Source organism: Anolis sagrei, chromosome 2, assembly GCF_037176765.1.
Source record: "Anolis sagrei isolate rAnoSag1 chromosome 2, rAnoSag1.mat, whole genome shotgun sequence".
NCBI lineage: Eukaryota > Metazoa > Chordata > Lepidosauria > Squamata > Dactyloidae > Anolis > Anolis sagrei.
The window spans coordinates 10,209,942-10,232,703 of NC_090022.1; the positions used below are offsets into that span (position 1 = coordinate 10,209,942).

Below are 22,762 nucleotides of genomic sequence, written 5' to 3' on the forward strand. Positions count from 1 at the left end.
GAAGGGCGGGATAGCAGAATATGAACTAAATAAAATAAAAAATAAAGATCTCCCTTGCTCAACCCAAGTTTGAAATGAAAGCACACAACAACAACAACAACAATCCCATCCCATCAGTCAAATGCAGGCCCACACTTCCCATTGAAATACTAATCTATCTATCTATCTATCTATCTATCTATCTATCTATCTATCTATGGCCATGGTCTAGAGGCATTCTCTCCTGATGTTTCGCCTGCATCTATGGCAAGCATCCCCAGAGGTAGTGAGGTAGAGGTAGTGAAGCATCTGAGGATGCTAGCCATAGATGCAGGCGAAACGTCAGGAGAGAATGCCTCTAGACCATGGCCATATAGCCCGAAAAAACCTACAACAACCCAGTGATTCCGGCCATGAAAGCCTTCGACAATATATATATATATAATATAAATGCTCTGTGCATAATGAGACAAAACAAGAACCAGTGAACGAAATCACACCAAATTTGGCAACAAAACATCTCACAACACAAGGAACTGGCTGCCGATCCAGTTCCGAGCACAATTCAAAGTGCTGGTTTTGACCTTTAAAACCCTGTACGGCTCCGGCCCAGTGTACTTGTCCGAACGTATCTCCTTCTATGTCCCACCACGGAGTTTAAGATCTTCTGGGGAGGCCCTGCTCTCGGCCCCACCTTTATCACAAGTGAGGCTGGTGGGGATGAGAGACAGGGCCTTCTCAGTGGTGGCCCCTCGCCTGTGGAACTCACTCCCCGGGGAAATTAGGTTGTCAACATCCCTCCTCTCCTTCAGGAGAAAGCTGAAGACATAGATATGGGACCAGGCATTTGGGTAGTCTGGCAGGGTAACAAGGTAATGATGACTAGAGTTGGAAAGGACTATGGCAATGCTAAACGGGTTGACGAATTTTAGAACACGATGAATGCGGGCTTTAGAGTGGTTTTAGTTGATATTGTATTGTGTTATATTGTACTGTATTAATTGTCTGTTTTTAATCTATTGTGTTATTGCTATTGCATTTTACTGTAATTGTGGGCATCGAATTGTGCCGGATGTAAGCCGCCTTGAGTCCCCCTAGGGAGTGAGAAAGGCGGGGTAGAAATGACTGAAATAAATAAATAAATAAATAAATAATAAGGCGTGACCATTATTCATTTTGTCATTTGGGAGTTGTAGTTGCTGGGATTTATAGTTCACCTACAATCAAAGAGCATTCTGAACTCCACCAACGATGGAATTGAACCAAACTTGGCACACAGAACTCGCTTGACCAACAGAAAATACTGGAAGGGTTTGGTGGGCATCGACCTTGAGTTCGAGAGTTGTAGTTCACCTACAACCAGAGAGCACTGTAGATTCAAACAATCATGGATCTGGACACAGATGGAGTTTGGGGAAAATACACCTTGACATTTTGGAGTTGTAGTTACTGGGATTTATAGTTCACCTATAATCAAAGAGTGTTCTGAACCCCACCAATGACAGAATTGGGCCAAACTTTCCACACAGAACCCCCAGGACCAACGGAAAATACTCAAGGCCATCCAGTCCAACTCCTTCACCAGGGCAAGAAAACGTAATCAAAACCCTCCTGACAAAGAGCCATCCAGCCATAGATATAGATAGATAGGATTCACACACACACAGATGTAGTATCACAGATTTGAAAGGGACCCCTGAAGAAGGACAATTATATGTTGTATATGTAGGCAAATCAGCATGTATATGTAGGCAAATCACATATGTAGGCAAATCAGCAAATCCACATCAACACTGAAAAAGAAACAGCAAGAAATACTGTTTTCCCACAAGCATATTAGAAACCAATACTTTCTCATTACTTTATTTTCCAGATCAACAGACTGGGCCACAGCAACACGTGGCAGGGGACAGCTAGTAATTTTATATTTGTTAAAATTCTTCTTCATTTTAGTATTTGGTCCTTGGGCAAGTTCTTGCTGGTCTGGGGATACCAAGCCACCTTGTCTCTCTCCTGAGGAATCTGTCTAATGACCAAGTAGCAACTTGTATGCAGAACACATCATGTGATGTGCGGGGCTGGATGAATGCAAAGCTGGGGTGAAAATTGCTGGAAGAAACATTAACAACCTCAGATATGCAGATGACACCACTCTGATGGCCGAAAGCGAGGAGGAGCTGAGGAGCCTTCTAATCAAGGTGAAAGAAGAAAGTGCAAAAGCTGGGTTGCAGCTAAACATAAAAAAACCCCAAGATTGTGGCAACAAGAATGATTGACAACTGGGAAATAGAGGGAGAAAACATGGAGGCCGTGACAGGCTTTGTATTTCTAGGTGCAAAGATTACTGCAGACGCAGACTGCAGCCAGGAAATGAGATGTCTACTTTTTGGGAGAGCAAGGACCAATCTCGATAAAATAGGGAAGCGTAGAGACATCAGACTGGCAACAAAGATCCGCATAGTCAAAGCCATGGTATTCCCTGTAGTCACCTACGGATGTGAGAGCTGGACCTTAGGGAAGGCTGAGCGAAGGAAGATCGATGCTTTTGAACTGTGGTGCTGGAAGGAAATGCTGAGAGTGCCTTGGACCGCGAGAAGATCCAACCAGTCCATACTTCAGGAAATAAAGCCTGACTGTTCATTGGAGGGAAGGATAGTAGAGGCCAAGATGAAGTCCTTTGGCCACATCATGAGAAGAAAGGAAAGCTTAGAGAAGCCAACAATGCTGGGGGAAATGGAGGGGAAAAGGAAGAGGGTCCGACCAAGGACAAGATGGATGGCATCCTTGAAGTGACTGGCTTGATCTCGAAGGAGCTGGGAGTGGTGACGGCTGACAGGGAGCTCTAGCGTGAGCAACTGAATGAATAAACAACAACAATTATTTTTACGTGTTTTTTGCACTACCAATAAGATATTGGTAGTGGGCGACTAAAATGATCAGGGGTCTGGAGAACAAGCCCTATGAGGAGCGGCTTAGGGAACTGGGCATGTTTAGCCTGAAGAAGAGAAGGCTGAGAGGAGATATGATAGCCATGTATAAATATGTGAGAGGAAGCCACAGAGAGGAGGGAGCAAGCTTGTTTTCTGCTTCCTTGCAGACTAGGACGCGGAACAATGGCTTCAAACTGCAAGAGAGGAGATTCCATCTGAACATGAGGAAGAACTTCCTGACTGTGAGAGCCGTTCAGCAGTGGAACCCTCTGCCCCGGAGTGTGGTGGAGGCTCCTTCCTTGGAAGCTTTAAAGCAGAGGCTGGATGGCCATCTGTCAGGGGTGATTTGAATGCAATATTCCTGCTTCTTGGCAGAATGGGGTTGGACTGGATGGCCCATGAGGTCTCTTCCAACTCTTTGATTCTATGATTCTATGATATGTGCAGTGAGTATAGGAATTCATTCATTATTATTTTTTTCAAATTATAATCCGGCCCTTCAACAGTTTGAGGAACTGTGACCTGGCCCTCTGTTTAAAAGGTTTGAGGACCCCTGATTTAAACCAATCTATATCCTGCTGTATAATAAAATGCCACTCAGGCTTGTGAAACAGATAACAGTAAAGAGACCGAAGTACATCAGTCTCTTTGAATTCAGGCAGGGAACAGAGGAATGAAATGGCCCTTTGAAATCAGTCCTTCAAACATGGCTGAAGCCTCAAAGGGATCTGGCTTCAAGAGAGCCAGAAGCCAGCCATTTTACTTCACAAAGGGCAGAATGGCAGTTAGAACTCTTGGCCTCAGCAGCCAATCAGAACCCTCGCCCCTGGCACACTCAGCCAATCGGCTGCTGACACATCTCTCTCTCTCTCTAGTTAACCCACCATGTCAATGCGTCCTTTTTCAAATCCTAACACTCTGGATCCATAAGCCTCCTGGGCGAGTTTGCCCCTTTGGCCTCTTTGTCATTGCCCTCCTCCTCCTCCTCTTGGCCTGTCTCTTTCCTCCTCCTCCTCCTTGCAGCCTGTCTCCTTCATCTTCTTTTTCTCCTCCTCCTTCTGCTCCTTCTTCTTCCCATTCCTTCTCCAAAGGGCCGAAGAGGGGCTGAAGCCCAACACACCTGGAGGGAGGGCCGGAGTGGGCCCAGGCCTCATTCCCTCCCAGGTTGGCCTCCTAACACAGGCAGAGACACACACACTGATGGAGAACAAGGAAAACAACCGCTTTCTAAGCTCTCCTCCTTGAAAGGAGATGGAGCCTGGCCTTGAGTAACGGGCGCCATAGCAAAAAGAAGGCCGGATGCAAATTGGACTTGGGAGTCTTCACTATAGACTGTGAGGTTGTCACATCTCCAACCGCGGAATCCTTTGGAGGAGAGAGAGAGGCAGGCTGAGGGCCCATAGCTTTCCCCTGCCCACCCACTCACCTGCCTATCTGAGTCCTCTTTCCCCCCTCTTAAGTTTTTTAATAATTCAAAGTTTCTCTTTGTCATCTGGATTTCCAAATATTTTCGTTGAGTTGTTATATTGATTTGTGTCTCTTGTTTCAAAGTCTTTTGGTTCTTCCTTACAAGAAAGGTTATGGATCATGAGGCATCAGCTGAAGGAATCACGGGGGGGATTCAGTGTGTGTTGGGACTAAATGGGAGCTCCATGGGAGGCCAGGTGGGCCTGGAGGCTGGAGAAGCAGAGGCCCCAGTGGAAGGAAGGCCCAGCATTACCTGGCTCTGGAATTAATGAAGGGCTTGTTTTCACTCTCCAAGAAAAAGCCTCCCGAAGCCTGTTGTCTAATTCTGCCTTTCTTTCACAGAGGAAATTTGATTGTTGGCTGAGCATTTTGGAGTAGAGCCTGTTCAGGGATTTCCTTCCCTTGAGAGAAGAACCAGGACCATTTCATTCTCTAGAAAGAAGTGGGAGGAAAAACATCCAATTTGCTTCTTCAAGAAACAGTGGTTCCCACATGGAGAGACCCAACTCACCTCGACTTGAAGCAGGAATTGGGAGCAATGGAGCATCCTGGGAAAGAACTACACATAAGTCCCAGAGTGTGGACCTTTATATCTCAGACTTACAGCGCCAGCGCTTCAGGCAGTTCTCCTACCAAGAGGGCGAGGGACCCAGAGAGGTTTGCAGCCGCCTCCACTCTCTCTGCCGCCAGTGGCTGAAGCCAGAGCAACACACCAAGGCGGAGATGCTGGACCTGGTGATCCTGGAGCAGTTCCTGGGCATCCTGCCCCCAGAAATGGGGAGCTGGGTCCGAGAGTGTGGGGCAGAGACCTCTTCCCAGGCGGTGGCCCTGGCGGAAGGCTTCCTCCTGAGTCGGGCAGAGGATGAGAAGCAGGAAGGACAGGTGAGAGCATTTCCTCTTGGCTTCACTCACCTTGGGACTGATGGAGAGATTAAACATACATTCTGCCATCCTTCCAAGATGGGACAGATGTGAGGGAGAGGCTGCTCCCTCGGCCTCTTTTCCCCCCTGCTCTGCCCCTCCTGCTCTCGCCTCCATATCCACTGTGAGCTCGGTTGCTGCTCTACTCAAATTTGGTGAACCTGATCTTTCTCCATACTACTTCTGGAATTTTCTATGCTCTTCCAGGGCCAAAATAACTGCGTTGAAGTCCAATCTGATGTCTCTGACGCTGAGAAACCACCATCTGATGCCACCCAGAGCCTCCATCAGAAGGCGCTCAACCAGGAAGGAGATGGGGCTGCAGCCTTGGAGGGTAAGAAGGAACCGTTTGGGGTGTTTTGCTGTTTTATGCCAGTGTAACTTCCCCTTAAGGCGATTGTAACAAATGCACAATTGGTGTAATTTCAATATGATTTTGAGTTTTCTTTATTGTTATACTTCTACATTTGCATACTGTTGGATGGGACTGAAAATTCAGCCGTATGGTATGTTCCCAGGTGGGGCGCGAAGCTAAGATGAGCCCTGAAACTGAGCTGGAAGACAGACAACAAAGGATAACTAGAGTCAATTGGAACTACCAAACCCAGCACTAGTTTCAGTCCAACCTATTCGCAGCACCGCATGAGATTAAGAAGTCCTAAACTCCAAAACTGGAGAATGCTCCTGTCTTCATAGTCATTTCCTCATAGGTTTCTTTTCAGGACTGTAATTCTCTCCTCTGAGACATGTTTATGTGATCAGCCTTCCACTCCTTGCTTTCTCTCCCAGGGGCTGGAATGATGTTGTTGCCGAATCCAGAGTTGCATCTTCCGCTTTGTGATGGAGCGGAACTGAATCAGGTAAGGAGAAGGATTCCTGGGAGAGGAGGAATGGGGGTCATTGGTTCCAGGTTCAGTCATCAAACATCTTTTGAAACAGAAAAGATTGAACCAACTTAAATGTAAATCAAAAGATTCTTGTATTTATTTTTCTTGATTTCCCTAATTTCCCTTTTTCCACCAGGGCCCAATCGCCTTTGAGGACGTGGCTGTCAATTTCTCTTTGGAAGAGTGGGCTCTCCTGAATCCTGATCAGAAAGCCTTGCACGGGCAGATCATGGAGGAGATTCATGGGATGGTGGACTCTCTTGGTAAGGCTCCCTCACGGATGGGGATTTCTGCTTCAAAATGCAGGATCCTAATAATCAGCTCTCTGGTGGAAGTAATTTCTGAAATCATCCCCATCACTGAAGATCCTTAAGGCAGGTCTTATGTTAGAAATATATAGAATCATAGAATTGGAAGAGACCTCGTGCGGCATTCAGCCCAACCTCCTGCCAAGAAGCAGGACAATCGCATTCAAAGCACCCCCAACAGATGGCCATCCATCCACTGTTTAAAAGCCTCCATAAAAGGAGCTTACACCACACTTCGTGGTAGAGACTTCCACTGCTGAACAGCTCTCCCAGTTAGGAAGATCTTCCTAATGTTCAGGTGGAGTCTCCTTTCCTGCAATTTGAAGCCATTGCTCCATGTCCTAGTCTCCAGGGCAGGTGAAAACAAGCTTGCTCCCTCCTCCCTATGAGTTCCCTTCACATCTTGATCCATGCCCCCCATCATGTCTCCTCTCAGCCTTCTCTTGTTCAGGCTAAACATGCCCAGCTCTTTAAGCCACCCCTCATAGGGCTTGTTCTCCAGACCCTTGATCATTTTAGTCACCTGCCATGTACCATCGGTTGGGAGCCCCTCCCCTCAACATCAACTGCTACTCTGGGACCAGAGTAAAGCGAGGGGTCCAGGAAGATACTGTATTTATTTTATTTATTATATTGTATATTACTTGTAAGCTGCTCTGAGTCCCCTTTGGGGTGAGAGGGGCGGCACATAAATGTCATAAATAAATAAATAAATTGATGGTGGTTGGTGATGGTAGGCCTAGCAGTTGGTGATGGAAGGGTTAATGTAAGTTTTAGTTCTAAAGGGTTGAGTAATCTGTAAGTAAGAGTTTATGGGTGAAAGCAATTAAGGGTGGAGGTATGCAAGAGATGGGTTGCAGCTGGGTGTTTCTGGATATAAGGAGCTAGCCTTGGGACTGATCTTTTGGGAGAAAAGTATTCTGTCACGTTGCCAGGGCTCTGCCGTATTCAGGTAGAAATGAACCACACAGATTCGCAGTTTAAGCTAAACAATTTAACTAAAACAGCCAGAAAATAAGTGGGAATTTGTTTGCACGAATGTGTACAGAGGAGGGCGACTAAAATGATCAAGGGTCTGGAGAAGCCCTATGAGGAGCGGCTTAAGGAGCTGGGCATGTTTAGCCTGAAGAAGAGAAGGCTGAGAGGAGATATGATAGCCATGTATAAATATGTGAGAGGAAGCCACAGGGAGGAGGGAGCAAGCTTGTTTTCTGCTTCCTTGGAGACTAGGACGCAATGGAACAATGGCTTCAAACTGCAAGAAAGGAGATTCCATCTGAACATGAGGAAGAACTTCTTGACTGTGAGAGCCGTTCAGCAGTGGAACTCTCTGCCCCGGAGTGTGGTGGAGGCTCCTTCTTTGGAGGTTTTTAAATAGAGGCTGGATGGCCACCTGCCAGGGGTGCTTTGAATGCAATATTCCTGCTTCTTGGCAGGGGGTTGGACTGGATGGCCCATGAAGTCTCTTCTACGATTTTAAGTCCAAGCATACCACACGCAATCATCGCAACTGGGCTCCCTGGAAAATCTTGATAGATTTTCAAAAAGGGTTGTTGTTTTTTCAGCCAGGAAGATAGTACCAACTTTCTGTCTTCAGCTTTTGGGTTTGAGGCTTTTAGTCACAGAAGCCTCATTCTTAATACCAGTGGTGTTTTGCTGTGTTTGGGATTTTCATCATTATTTATATTTCCCAAACAAAATCCTTAGGCGAAAAAATTAAAAAACTTAGGCAATCACATTCCTTTCTCATTTCCCTCCAAAAGGCTGCTTTTACTAAACACGCCCCTTCCTGGAAATGAATAACAAGAAGGAGACAGAATAAAAAGCTAGGCTGGGCAGAGGAACAGGTAGCCTCTGGAGCATATATGTTACTCACTCTCCCTTAGAGGGGCCGACCAAGGTCAAGATGGATGGAGGTTATCCTTAAAGGGACTGGCTTGACTTTGGAACTGGGGGTTGCCACAGCCGACAGAGAGCTCTGGCATGGGCTGGTTCATGGGGTCACGAAGAGTCGGAAGCGACTGCACGAATAGACAACAACAACTTAGAGGCTCCAGGCAGTCAAACAGTGTCCATCTTTACTGAACAAGGGGTGGGGAGAAGGCAGCACGTTTATCTGCTTCTCTTCCATTTCTATGTTGTTTTAAGGATCATTTCAATCTCCTTCTTATACCAATTCCCTAGAGTCCTTAACGCTCACACTGTTTCTGTCCTCCTTCTTCTTCACAGCAAATAACTGCAACAGCAAACACAGGAAGCATTTGGGACAAAATGGCGGCCCTCCGAAACACGAGCAAACCCACAGGGTAGATGGAAGTTCTGCCAGAGAAAGGCCTTACAAATGCAATGTATGTGGGCAGTGTTTTACACAAAATATGGGACTTATACTTCACAAGACACTCAGCACTGGGAAAAGCCATTGTAAATGGAAAGCATCAGCAAAATGTGTTGCTGATTACAAACTACCAGATCTACGCCAAGAAGAAATATTTAAAAGAACTGAGGATTTGATAAGCCAGGAGTATGGGAAATCTTTTATCCAGAGTTCACACTTGGTAAAACATGAGAGATTTCACAAAGGACAGGAATTGTACAGATGTCAGGAGTGTGGGAAATGTTTTGCTGTCAGTTCAGCCTTGGTGAGGCACAAAAGAGTCCACACAGGAGAGAAGCCATACCAATGCCAGGAATGTGGGAAATGTTTTGCTCGCAGTTCTCATTTGGTGTGCCACAATAGACTCCACACAGGAGAGAAGCCATATCAATGCCAGGAGTGTGGGAAATGTTTTGCTTGGAGTTCAGGCTTGGTGAGACACAAAAGTCTCCACACAGGAGAGAAGCCATACCAATGCAAGGAATGTGGGAAATGTTTTGCTCGCAGTTCTGTCTTGGTGTGCCACAAAAGACTCCACACAGGAGAGAAGCCATACCAATGCCAGGAATGTGGGAAATGTTTTGCTGACCGTTCAGCCTTGGTAAGCCACAAAAGACTCCACACAGGAGAGAAGCCATACCACTGCCAGGAGTGTGGGAAATGTTTTGCTGTGAATTCAGCCTTGGTAAACCACAAAAGACTCCACACAGGAGAGAAGCCATACCAATGCCAGGAGTGTGGGAAATGTTTTGCTGACCGTTCAGCCTTGGTAAACCACAAAAGACTCCACACAGGAGAGAAGCCATACCAATGCCAGGAGTGTGGGAAATGTTTTGCTCAGAATTCAACATTCGTGCGCCACAAAAGACTCCACACAGGAGATAAGCCATACCAATGCCAGGAGTGTGGGAAATGTTTTGCTGTCCGTTCAGCCTTGGTGAGCCACAAAAGACTCCACACAGGAGATAAGCCATACCAATGCCAGGAGTGTGGGAAATGTTTTACTGTCCATTCAGCCTTGGTAAGCCACAAAAGACTCCACATGGGAGAGAAGCCATACCAATGCCAGGAGTGTGGGAAATGTTTTGCTCAGAATTCAACATTCGTGCGCCACAAAAAACTCCACACAGGAGATAAGCCATACCAATGCCAGGAGTGTGGGAAATGTTTTGCTGTCCGTTCAGCCTTGGTGAGCCACAAAAGACTCCACACAGGAGATAAGCCATACCAATGCCAGGAGTGTGGGAAATGTTTTGCTGTCCCTTCAGCCTTGGTAAGCCACAAAAGACTCCACACAGGAGAGAAGCCATACCAATGCCAGGAGTGTGGGAAATGTTTTGCTCAGAATTCAACATTCGTGCGCCACAAAAGACTCCACACAGGAGAAAAGCCATACAAATGCATGGATTGTGGGAAATGTTTTACCCGTACTTCATCCCTTAGGAAGCACCACAGAATTCACACAGGTTAAAAAAGAAACAAATGCCAGGCATGTGGGAAATGCTTTTATCCAGGTTCATACTTTTTGAACCATCAGAGAGAATGTACAGGAGAGAAATCATCCAAAGAGCTGACCGTTCAGCCTTGGTAAAACACAAAAGACTCCACACAGGAGAGAAGCCATACCAATGCCAGGAGTGTGGGAAATGTTTTGCTCAGAATTCAACATTCGGCTTTGAACTCTTGTTCAGTTTTTTTCATTTGGCTTTGTTTGACTTGGGATTTCTGTTTTGGAGAATTATTTTGCTTCTATGGACACCGGTGTTACCATGGGACTAGAGTGGCTTTCCCCTGGTCAGCCTTTGTGGGTAAATGTAACGTACTGGCCTACTGTGCAGGGCTGGTGTTTGGTTTCTTAAAGGCCAAAAGCCAAACAGCTATTTCCTTAGCTCAGAGCCAAGAGGGGGCGGAACCAATAGGCATCCATTTTGTTAACACAAGAGAGGGTGGAGCCAACAGGCAGCCTTGAAGGTATGTGTAGCCACCTGATTGGTTAATACCCCTGGCGGAAGCAAGTGGGCGGAGCTAAGACGTTTTAATGTCAGGAGTTTGGAAATAGCAGTTAGGATTTTGGGATTTGAAAAGGGAGGAAGAAGGAAGTTTAGCTTCTGTTAAATAATAGTTATTTCAAGGAAGAACTGTTGGTTTGAACAGACCCTTTAGTTTGGGTTGTTAGTATTGAAGGAACTGTTTAGTCGAATACGAAAAGTTTCTCAGGTTTGTAGAAGTATTGCCGCAACCATGAAGCTTTTGTGCATGTTCAGAATAAATAAACATCTTTCTTTGTTGATACCAAACAAAAGTCTCTAAATGCCTCTCATACAAACTACACATAGAAGGAGGTAGCTTATGGAAGAGTTTGATATTTGGTGGTGGTGTGTGTGAAATGTTGAGGAGAAAATAAAGGGCACAGAATCGTCTACAGTTGAGGGACACAAAGTGGGATATTCCTCACAGCTATTAGGGAAGCTCGTTGCAGGAAACATCGGATTTCAAGCACAACCCTTTGAGAAGTTCTGCCTAAGATTTGGCAGAGTCTCCTTTCTTGTCATTTAAATCCCTAAATTGGGGTCCTGTTCTTGGAGCAGCAGAAAGAGAGTTCCTTGTGACAATCCTCACAGCTATTAGGGAAGCTCATTGCAGTAAACATTGGATTTCAAACCCAACCCTTTGAGAAGTTCTGCCTCAGATTCGCAGAGTCCAGTTGGGGTATTGTGCGGAGAGCAGAGAGGTTCGCATGCGCAGTGAGAGGAAGAGAAAGGGAGGCAGGTGAGCAGCCTCTTTGGGCGGGACACACCTCCCCCCTTCATGTGCCATGCATGCACCCTCTCTGCTCTCCACACGGAAACCCAGCTGTGTTGCTGTGCAGAGAGCAGAGAGCAGAGAGCAGAGAAGGCGTGTGCACCACGAGAGGAAGAGAAAGGGAGATCAGTGTGGGAAGGGGGATGGGTGCCTCCATCCATGCTCTTGCCATGCGCGTGTGCACATCCCCTTTCTCCTTTCACTGAGCGTGGAGTAACTTCTCCACATAGGGGCGAGGTGAAAAATATATATCTAAGGAACCGCAGAGTTGGTAATTTCTTGGAAAGGCACCCAAAGTGCAGCGAAAGGAGGAGGCGGATGTGAGTGTATAGATGTAAGCATTTTCAGATCAGCAATGCAATTTACACCCGCATGGAAACCACCTAAATAAGCAGACCCACCCCTTCTCTGTGATTCTGCCTAATTATATTCCCATTACACATTTTTAAAAGAAGAGGAAAATACTTGTTTATTCAGTGTCCTAAGTTTTGCCCTTGACTTATCTCTGAATCAAAGCAAAAGCCACAATTTTGTCCCCAAAACCTGCCCTTGATCTTTATCTTCTGAACTACATGTTCTTTTTGGTATGTAACAAAATAATAGCAAAGTCTGTGTGAGTGATCAAAGCTATCAAAGCAGAGTGAAAAAGAAAAAGAGAATAGAATCACAGAATCCTAGACTTGGAAGAGACCTCGTGGGCCATCCAGTCCAACCCCATTCTGCGAAGAAGCAAGAAAATTGCATTCAAAGAACCCCCGACAGATGACCATCCAGCCTCTGTTTTAAGGCTTTGAAAGAAGGAGCCTCCACCACACTCTGGGGCAGAGAGTTCCACTCCTGAACAGCTCTCACAGCTCTCTCCTTTCCTGTAGTTTGAAGCCATTGTTCCATTGTGTCCTAGTCTCCCAGGCAGCAGAAATCAAGCTTGCCCCCTCCTCTCTATGACTTCCCCTCACATATTTATACTTGAACATCATGTCTCCTCTCAGCCTTCTCTTCTGCAGGCTAAACATGTCCAGCTCTTTAAGTTGCTCCTCGTAGGGCTTGTTCTCCAGACCCTTGATCATTTCCGTCCCCCTCCTCTGGACACATTCCAGTTTGTCGACATCTCCCTTCAGTTGCAGTGCCCAGAATTGGACACAGTATTCCAGGTGTGGTCGGAACAAGGCAGAATAGTTATTCCATGTTATGTGTTCAGGCAAATTGAGCATGACACCTGGAATATTGTGTCCAATTCTGGGCACCACAATTCAAGAGAGATGTTGACAAGCTGGAATGTGTCCAGAGGAGGGCAACTAAAATGATCAAGGGTCTAGAGAACAAGCCCTATGAGGAGCGGTTTAAGGAGCTGGGCATGTTTAGCCTTCAGAAGAGAAGGCTGAGAGGAGATATGATAGCCATGCATAAATATGTGAGAGGAAGCCACAGGGAGGAGGGAGCGAGCTTGTTTTCTGCTTCCATGGAGATTAGGACAAGGAACAATGGCTTCAAACTACAAGAAAGGAGATTCCATCTGAACATGAGGAAGAACTTCCTGACTGTGAAAGCCGTTCAGCAATGGAACTCTCTGCTCCTGAGTGTGGTGGAGGGTCCTTCCTTGGAAGCTTTTAAGCAGAGGCTGGATGGCCATCTGTCAGGGGTGATTTGAATGCAATATTCCTGCTTCTTGGCAGAATGGGGTTGGACTGGATTGCCCAGGAGGTCTCTTCCAACTCTTTGATTCTATGACTTAGGGCAATGAGGCAATGCTCCTCTTTTATGAATGTTAAACAAAGACTTTTTGTTTTATAACAGTTGCTGTCTGATCAAGGATACCACTTTGTGAGCAAACTCTGCCCTATTAAATAATTAATGGCAGCAGACACAACTTCAGATTGAAGTCAGAAAAAAAATAATGGAAGTGCTTGTTCATCAGCTACATTTTTGACTTAGACAATACAACTTCAAGCTTTGCTCATAAAAGGTGGGGATCTATCTCCTGACAATATGTGAAACTACAGTATATACTAGATTGCATTTAAATGAGAAAAGAATGGATGGACGGACAGACAGACAATATCCCTCTTATGGGCTAAAATGGGGAACTACCATTTGCTATCTTTCTGTTGGCAAGTGAAGATCCTTTTGTTTCCTCAGGCCTTTGGGGGGTGATTGGACAGGAAAATAGGCCTTCCATGTTCTGTTCTTCCTTCCAATGGTCTGTATTTTATTTTATGTTATATTTTAAACTTTTGAATAATGTTAAAAAAAAAAGAAGCTGTATCTATTTTATCTCCTGTAAACCTGGAGTCTCTGACTGGGAGAAGGGATGAACAATGATTAAGGTAAAGGTTTTCCCCTGTGAGTAAGTCCAGTCGTGTCCGACTCTAGGATTTGGTGCTCATCTCTGTTTCTAAGCCGAAGAGCTGATGTTGTCTGTAGACACCTCCAAGGTTATGTCGCCAGCATGACTGCATGGAGCACCGTTACCTTCCCGCCGGAGTGGTACTTATTGATCTACTCACATTTGCATGTTTTCGAACTGCTTGACTGGCAGAAAAGCATTTCTGTAGGGCCCATTTGTTTGAGGAGGCCTCTGCCCCAGAGTTGCAAGCTTCAGAGAAGCCACACTCTTTCCGCCTCCACTATGATGATGTAATCAGAGTTGGACAGTCTTATCTTATCTTGGTGAAAGGACCAAGGCAGAGACATCTCCAGCTCATCCCCTGTTTGGGTATCAGCCAGCACGTCAACGACTTAAATCAAGACATAGTTTTCTTAGATCTACAGAGACACTCGCTGGAACACTCCAGCAAGCGAGAGTCCAAAAGTGGCAGGCCCAAACCCAGCACCTCAATTCATGGGTGATACCAGATGAGAGACTCCCCCCTGGGCACTCAGAAGACTGGGCGACTTGGAAGGCGCTGAACAGATTGCGCTCTGGCACCACGAGATGCAGAGCCAATCTTAAGAAATGGGGCTACAGGGTGGAATCCTTGGCATGCAAGTGCGGAGAAGAACAAACCACTGACCACCTGCTGCAATGCACCCTGAGCCCTGCCACATGCATGATGGAGGACCTTCTTGCGGCAACCCCAGAGGCACTCCAAGTGGCCAGATACTGGTCAAAGGACATTTAACCAAATACCAAATTTACAAAATCTGTGTGTTTTTTTTTCTTTTTTTTCTTTTTCTTTTTAATCTCTGTGTTTTTGCTCTGTTAGAATTGTAATACAATGGTTGCTGATGACACGATAAATAAATAAATATATCTTGAATTACAGTATTATGTAAATATTCAAAAACATTTAACCTACTGATGCCTCAATTATTGTAGTTTTATTGGTATCTTTTTATTTTTGAAATTGTTCAGTAGCTTCTGCATTTCCCACCCTCAGCTTATGCTCGAGTCAATAAGTTTTCTTGGTTTCTTGTGGTAAAATTAGGTGCCTTGTCTTATATTTGGATCGGCTTATACTCTAGTATACTCTAGTACAGTATGTTGTGGTGTAATGTAAAACAGACCAAGTGGTACTACAGTCCACACACTGCCTTGCTAGAGAAAGAAAACATGCCACACAGGTGAACCATAAAGAACAAGTAATTTGCTCTCCGTAGTTCAGAACAACATATGTACAATGTGATCAGTTACACCAACTCACACAATGTCCTTTTATGAGAGATTTTAAAATGTTTTTTTTTGTCCATGTGGATCAACTCCTTCAGCAGCTCATGAAGCGAGAGCACACTCCAAACTCTCTCTGTGTGTGTTTCGCTCTTCTCTCTCAGCATCTGCATAGCTCAAGCCTGAACAAAATGTAACTGTACCCAAAAATCCCAGGCTCAGCTATCTCCCCCGGCATCGCTTGACCAATCAGTTTAATGTATTTTACAGTTGACAGACACTCACTGATTCCTTGCATGTTCCAATGTATGTAATTCCATCTATTGTTCCTCTGGGCTTAGTTTCCAGCCCCTTTACCACATTGGTTGCAAAATTCCAGTTTGTGGATGCTGTTTTTCAGAATGGAAGTCAGTGCTTCTGTTGAGGCCAAGCCAAAGGAAAAGATGCTTGCGCTGTTATTTCCCTTGATGATCAAGTTGTATCTCTGGCTCGCCTTTCCTGCCTGTTTCCCTGCTCCTGGCACACACACTTTGAAGCCACATTAAATTGAAAAACAGGAGCCTTATTGTTATTTGAGAATTAACAATTTTATATATCATTGCGTTTGTTAATGGAGCCCCCGGTGGCGCAGTGCGTTAAAGCACTGAGCTGCTGAGCTTGTTGATCGAAAGGACGCAGGTTCGATTCCAGGGAGCGGCGTGAGCTTCCACTGTCAGCCCTAGCTTCTGCCAACCTAGCAGTTCGAAAACATGCAAATGTGAGTAGATCAATAGGTACCGCTCTGGCGGGAAGGTAACAGCGCTCCATGCAGTCATGCCAGTGGCCACATGACCTTGGAGGTGTCTACGGACAATGCGGGCTCTTCGGCTTAGAAATGGAGATGAGCACCACACCCCAGAGTCAGACATGACTGGACTTAATGTCAGGGGACAACTTTACCTTTACCTTACCTGCATTTGTTATAGACTTTTTTGTTGGCAAGTGAAGATCCTTTTCTTTCCTCAGGTCTTTGGGGGCTGGTTGCACAGGGAAAAAGACCTTTCATGTTCTGTGTTTTCTATATTTGCTGTTCTTCCTTCCAATGGTATTTTATTTTAGTTATATTTCAAACTTTTGAATAATGTTTTTTTAAAAAAAAAAAAAAAAGCTGTATCTATTTTATCTCCTGTAAACCTGGAGTCCCCGACTGGGAGAAAGAATATGGCATGTTTCTTCCATGACTCAATCTCTGCCTTCATCTTGAGTCCTTTGGTTCCAGGGCTTTGGAGAGAGGCTCTTTCCCCCTCCTTAGAGTGTAAAGCTTGTGCGCCAGCTGCGCCCATACCTTGGGAAGTCTGACTTGTCCACGGTAGTTCACGCTCTGGTTACATCCCGTTTAGACTACTGCAACGCTCTCTACGTGGGGTTGCCTTTGAAGACAGCTCGGAAGCTCCAACTAGTCCAACGCTCGGCAGCCATGATTTTAACAGGAGCGGAGCGCAGGGAGCATACAACCCCCCTGTTGCGCCAACTCCACTGGCTACCGATCTGCTACCGAGCTCAATTCAAAGTGCTGGCGTTGGCCTTTAAAGCCCTAAACGGTTCCGGCCCAAGCTACCTATCCGACCGCATCTCTGCCTATGAACCCACCAGGACTTTGAGATCTTCCGGGGAGACCCTGCTCTCGATCCCGCCTGCTTCTCAAGCTCAGCTGGCGGGGACGAGAGATAGGGCCTTCTCGGTGGTGGCTCCTCGGCTGTGGAACGCCCTTCCTACGGACATTACACTAGCACCATCTCTAATGGTATTCCGCAAAAAGGTGAAGACCTGGCTGTTTGAGCAGGCGTTCGAATAATTAGTGCAATGATTGGTTAATGAACACTGGAATGGAACAACGGATGACGAATCTGGAACATGTTTTTGATGACGAGACGACAGTGAATGGGTATTGTAGTAACTGTTTATTAATTGTGTAATGTGTTAGGTTGTTAACTGTTTCTATACTGTAGCACTGAATTTTTGCTGTTCGTATTTGTTGTGAACCGCTGTGAGTCGCCTTCGGGCTGAGAACAGCGGCATATAAGTAAGGTAAATACATAAATAATAAAGAATAATAACCCTGGGCAAGGAAGGGTTAAGGGCAGGGAGTGTGGTTCCCAGAGAGGCAGGAAGGAAGTGGGCCTCCTCAGACCCGCCTTTCCTGTCCCTCTAGGAATCAAACTCCCTCTCCTTCGCCCTTGATTGCCCCGCTGGGAGAGAAGAGAAGAGTTTCCCCCTTTGGCCTCTCCCTCCTCTTCCTTTCCCTCCTCCTTCTCTTCCTCCTTCCGGTGAGTCTTCTTCCCATTCCTTCTCCAAAGGGCCAAAGGGAGGGTGAAGCCTAACACACCTGGAGGGAGGGCCGGAGTGGGCCCAGGCCTGGACTCCCCTTGGGTTGGGGGTCCCCAGGTTCTCCAACTGGGGGATCCTTTGGAGGAGAGGCAGGCAGAGAGAGAGAGGCCCAGGGCTTCCCCCTCCCCACCCACTCTCCTACTGAAGCTGGGCCCAGATTGACTTATGTCTCTTGGTTCTTCTTCCCAAGAAAGGCCATGGGAGTGTGGTTCCCAGAGAGGCAGGAAGGAAGTGGGCCTCCTTATATCACTCTAGGAACCAAACTCCCTCCCCTTCCTAGCCTGGCTGGGAGAGGGGAGTTGGCCCCTTTGACCTCTCCCTGCTTCTCCTCCTCCTCTTGGCCTCTCTCTCTTTTCTCCTTCTCCTCCTCCTTCTGGTGAGTCTTCTCCCCATTCCTTCTCCAAAGGGCCGAAGAGGGGCTGAAGCCCAACACACCTGGAGGGAGGGCCAAAGTGGGGCCAGGCCTCATTCCCTCCCAGGTTGGCCTCCTAACACAGGCAGAGACACACACACTGACGGAGAACAAGGAAAACAACTGCTTTCTAAGCTCTCCTCCTTGAAAGGAGATGAAGCCTGGCCTTGAGTAACGGGCGTCATAGGCTGGCCTCCTAACACACCCTGGCCGAGAAGAAGAAGGGAAACCACCCCTTCCTGAGCTCTCCTCCTTGGAAGGAGATGGAGCCTGGCCTTGAGCCTGGGGTGCCATGGAAAGAAGGGGGCTGATGCAGAGGGGATATTGGGGGTCAGCACAAGGGAGTAGCCGGGGACCCTTGGGAGGAGGGAGGGAGAGAGAGGCAGGCAGAGAGAGAGAGAGAGAGAGGCCCAGGGCTTAGTAATAGTATGATAGCTGGGTGCTGAAGCTCTGAGCGTTATGGAGATGCCGCATTGCTCTTTTGTCTGCGCAAGAGAGACTTAGCTAATGTAAGCCAGGCTGGAGACAGATAATATAGAAGAAATGGAAGAGTTGTTTAATGGTGAAACCCTAACCCTGAACTGTACCATAAGCCTAAGCCTAAATCCTAACCCAAAACCCTAAACCAGGGGTCCTCAAACTAAGGCCCGGGGGCCGGATTTGGCCCTCCAAGGTCATTTACCCGGCCCTTGCTCAGAGTCAACCTAAGTCTGAAAGCACACAACATGTGAGTCTTCTTCCCATTCCTTCTACAAAGGGCCAAAGGGAGGATGAAGTTCAATGGGAGGCCGGGTGAGGCCAGGTGGGTCTGGAGAAGCAGAGGCCCAAGTGGAAGGAGGGCCCAGCATTGCCTGGCTCTGAAATTAATAAATAAAGGGGCTTGGTGGCGCAGTGGGTTAAAGCACTGAGCTGCTGAGCTTGTTGATCGAAAGGTTGCAGCTTCAATTCCGGGGAGCGGCGTGAGCTTCCGCTGTCAGCCCTAGCTTCTGCCAGCCTAGCAGTTCGAAAACATGCAAATGTGAGTAGATCAATAGGTACCGCTCAGGCAGGAAGGTAACGGCGCTCCATGCGGTCATGCCGGCCACATGACCTTGGAGGTGTCTACGGACAATGCTGGCTCTTCGGCTTAGAAATGGAGATGAGCACCAGTGAGACCCTCCGGTCTGGCACAGCGAACTTGACGTTTCCAAAACACACAGACTCGATTACCACACAGCATTCTTCTTTGGTTTCAAAATAATAAGCTTTACTGGAAGCATCTATTTACAGGCGACTACATGTTGATGAGGAAAGATGGCGACTGACAAAGTACAGGACTAAACACACAGACAAAGAAACATCCTGCCCTTCTGACTTATCTGTCTACTAGCTGGTACACTCCCTATTTTTCTCAGAGCAAAGGAATTCAGTTATCACAGTTTCAGAGATTCTATTGTCTGTCCTGTAACTCTGTAACAACAACAATTTTGCTGCACATGTGAACAAAAAATGAACATGACTGAATCCATCTTAGAATACAATACTAACACATTGAAAAACATATATAAAATAATTGCAATTATCCTGACACACCACACCCCAGAGTCAGACATGACTGGACTTAATGACTGGACCTTTACCTTTACCTTTCACTCCAGAAAAAAAAGCCTCCAGAAACCCGTGGTCTAATTCTGCCTTTCTTTCACAGAACAAATGTGAGTGTTGGCTGAGAATGTTGGAGTAGAGCCTGTTTTTTAATATATATATATATATTCTTTATTGAGGTTTTTTATATTACATAATAATTAAAAACCAGAAAGAAAGAAAGAAAAGAGAGTAAAGGGAAAAGGGGAAGAGGAGGAAAGAAAAAAATGGGGGGAAGCATAGAAAGTTAAAAAGAAAAGTCAAGAAGTGAAGAAGTGGATTTTCACCACCTGAGGTTTCCCTTCTTCTTCCAGTTGACTTCCAGGGTTCTTCGAGGATAGTTTCTTCCTTTTCCTTCGTTCTTCTTCCTTTTTAATTTTCTTAAATATATATTTAGCTTTTTGACTAATCTACTAAAAATAATTGTGTATTTACAAATTAACCTTTCTTTTTTTTTGATCAGATTTTTTGTCATCTCACTTTTCTTGCATTAGGTATTCATTAAGTGGTGTCCAGTCTGTACATGTCTCTGCTATTCCTTTATTTCTTTGTAATAGATAACTTAGACTATCCATATTTTTAACATCCAATATTTTCCTTTTCCATTCTTCCATTGTTGGTATTTCTTCCTTTCTCCACCTTTTGGCGTAGCACATCCTGGCTGCCGTTGTGGATAGGAATATCAATTTATCTGTGTTTTCCTCAATTTTCATATCTGTTATACCCAATAGAAATAACTCAGGTTTTAGGGGGATTTTAATTTTTAGGATTTTTTGTAAATTATTTTGAATTTCTTTCCAATATTTTTTTGCCTTTTTGCATTGCCACCACATGTGGTAGAATGTTCCTTCTGCCGTTCCGCATTTCCAACAGTTGGATTTCAAATTCTTATAGCATTTACTTAATTTGTAGGGTGTCATATACCATCTATAAAATGTCTTTGCCCAATTTTCTTCCATGTCATATGCCCGTAAATATTTTATTTTTTTCTTCCAAATCGATTCCCATTCTTCTAATCTTATTGATCTACCCACATTTCTTGCCAATTTTATCATACATTCTTTCACTCCTTCTTCCTCTGTGTTCCATCCCAACAATTTTTTGTATGTTGTTGTTGTTGTTCATTCGTTCAGTCGTCTCCGACTCTTCGTGACCTCATGGACCAGCCCACGCCAGAGCTCCCTGTCGGCCGTCACCACCCCCAACTCCTTCAAGGTCAGTCCAGTCACTTCAAGGATGCCATCCATCCATCTTGCCCTTGGTCGGCCCCTCTTCCTTTTGCCTTCCACCTTCCCCAACATAATTGACTTCTCTAGGCTTTGCTGTCTCCTCATGATGTGGCCAAAGTACTTCAATTTTGTCTCTAGTATCCTTCCCTCCAGTGAGCAGCCGGGCTTTCTTTCCTGGAGGATGGACTGGTTGGATCTTCTCGCAGTCCAAGGCACTCTCAGAACCTTCCTCCAACACCACAGCTCAAAAGCATCTATCTTCCTTCGCTCAGCCTTCCCTAAGGTCCAGCTCTCACATCCATAGGTTACTACAGGGAGTACCATGGCTTTGACTAAGCAGATCTTTGTTGCCAGACTGATGTCTCTACTCTTTACTATTTTATCGAGACTGGACATTGCTCTCCTCCCAAGAAGGAAGCGTCTTCTGATTTCCTGGCTACAGTCCGCATCTGCAGTAATCTTTGCACCTAGAAATACAAAGTCTGTCACGGCCTCCACGTTTTCTCTTTCTATTTTCCAGTTGTCAATCATTCTTGTTGCCATAATCTTGGTTTTTTTTTATGTTTAGTTGCAACCCAGCTTTTGCGCTTTCTTCTTTCACCTTGATTAGAAGGCTCCTCAGCTCCTCCTCGCTTTCGGCCATCAGAGTGGTGTCATCTGCATATCTGAGGTAGTTAATGTTTCTTCCACCAATTTTCACCCCAGCTTTGCATTCCTCAAGCCCCGCACATCGCATGATGTGTTCTGCATACAAGTTAAAAAGGTTGGGTGAGAGGATGCAGCCTTGCCGGACGCCTTTCCCAATCTTGAACCAGTCTCCTGTTCCGTGGTCAGTTCTGACTGTTGCTACTTGGTCCTTGTACAGATTCCTCAGGAGAGAGACAAGGTGGCTTGGGATGCCCATCCCACCAAGAACTTGCCACAATTTATTATGATCCACACAGTCAAAGGCTTTAGAGTAGTCAATGAAGCAGAAATAGATGTTTTTTCTGAAACTCCCTGCCTTTCTCCATTATCCAGTGGATATTGGCAATCTGGTCTCTTGTTCCTCTGCCTTTTCTGAACCCAGCTTGAACATCTGGCAACTCTCGCTCCATGTGTTTCTGGAGTCTTCCTTGAAGGATCTTGAGCATTACCTTACTGGCATGAGAAATAAGGGCCACTGTACGGAAGTTGGAGAAGACAATTATGCTGGGGAAAGTGGAAGGCAAAAGGAAGAGGGGCCGACCAAGGGCAAGATGGATGGACGGCATCCTTGAAGTGACTGGACTGACCTTGAAGGAGCTGGGGGTGGTGACGGCCGACAGGGAGCTCTGGCGTGGGCTGGTCCATGAGGTCACGAAGAGTCGGAGACGACTGAACGAATGAACAACAACGGAAGTTGGAGCAGTCTTTTGCATTTCCCTTTTTTGGTATGGGGATATAAGTTGATTTTTTCCAGTCTGATGGCCATTCTTGTGTTTTCCATATTTGCTGGCATATGGCATGCATCACCTTGACAGCATCATCTTTTAAGATTTTAAACAGTTCAGCTGGGATCCCGTCGTCTCCTGCTGCCTTGTTAGCAGTGCTTCTTAAGGCCCATTCCACCTCACTCCTCAGGATGTCTGGTTCTAATTCATTCACCATACCATCAAAACTATCCTCGATATTATTATCCTTCCTATACAGATCTTCTGTATAGTCTCGCCACCTTCTCTTGATCTCTTCAGCTTCTGTTAGGTCCCTGCCATCTTTGTTTTTTTGTTTTTTTTTTAATATTCTGGATATTTTTTCTCTCCCTGTATCCCATATTGCATCCCATTTATTTCTTTTTGTCTCAAATCCTATTTTTTTTTTTATCATTTCCAAAATATTCT

The 22,762-nt window shown here is 45.8% G+C and overlaps 3 protein-coding genes across 3 annotated transcripts in view; 2 read left to right on the plus strand and 1 right to left on the minus strand.

Annotated features, from left to right (window-relative positions):
- The window catches only part of LOC132765774 (zinc finger protein 850-like), a 1,095,673-nt gene that overhangs the window by 630,622 nt on the left and 442,289 nt on the right, over positions 1-22,762 (minus strand). The gene's annotated exons all lie outside the window — the stretch shown is intronic.
- LOC137094779 (zinc finger protein 208-like) overlaps positions 1-22,762 on the plus strand; it is a 208,478-nt gene that overhangs the window by 90,811 nt on the left and 94,905 nt on the right. The gene's annotated exons all lie outside the window — the stretch shown is intronic.
- Positions 8,734-10,525, plus strand: LOC137096291 (zinc finger protein 665-like). Its single transcript, XM_067465382.1, has one exon. It carries the CDS (start codon positions 8,868-8,870, stop codon positions 10,335-10,337), a length of 1,470 nt encoding a protein of 489 aa, XP_067321483.1. The 5' UTR covers positions 8,734-8,867; the 3' UTR covers positions 10,338-10,525.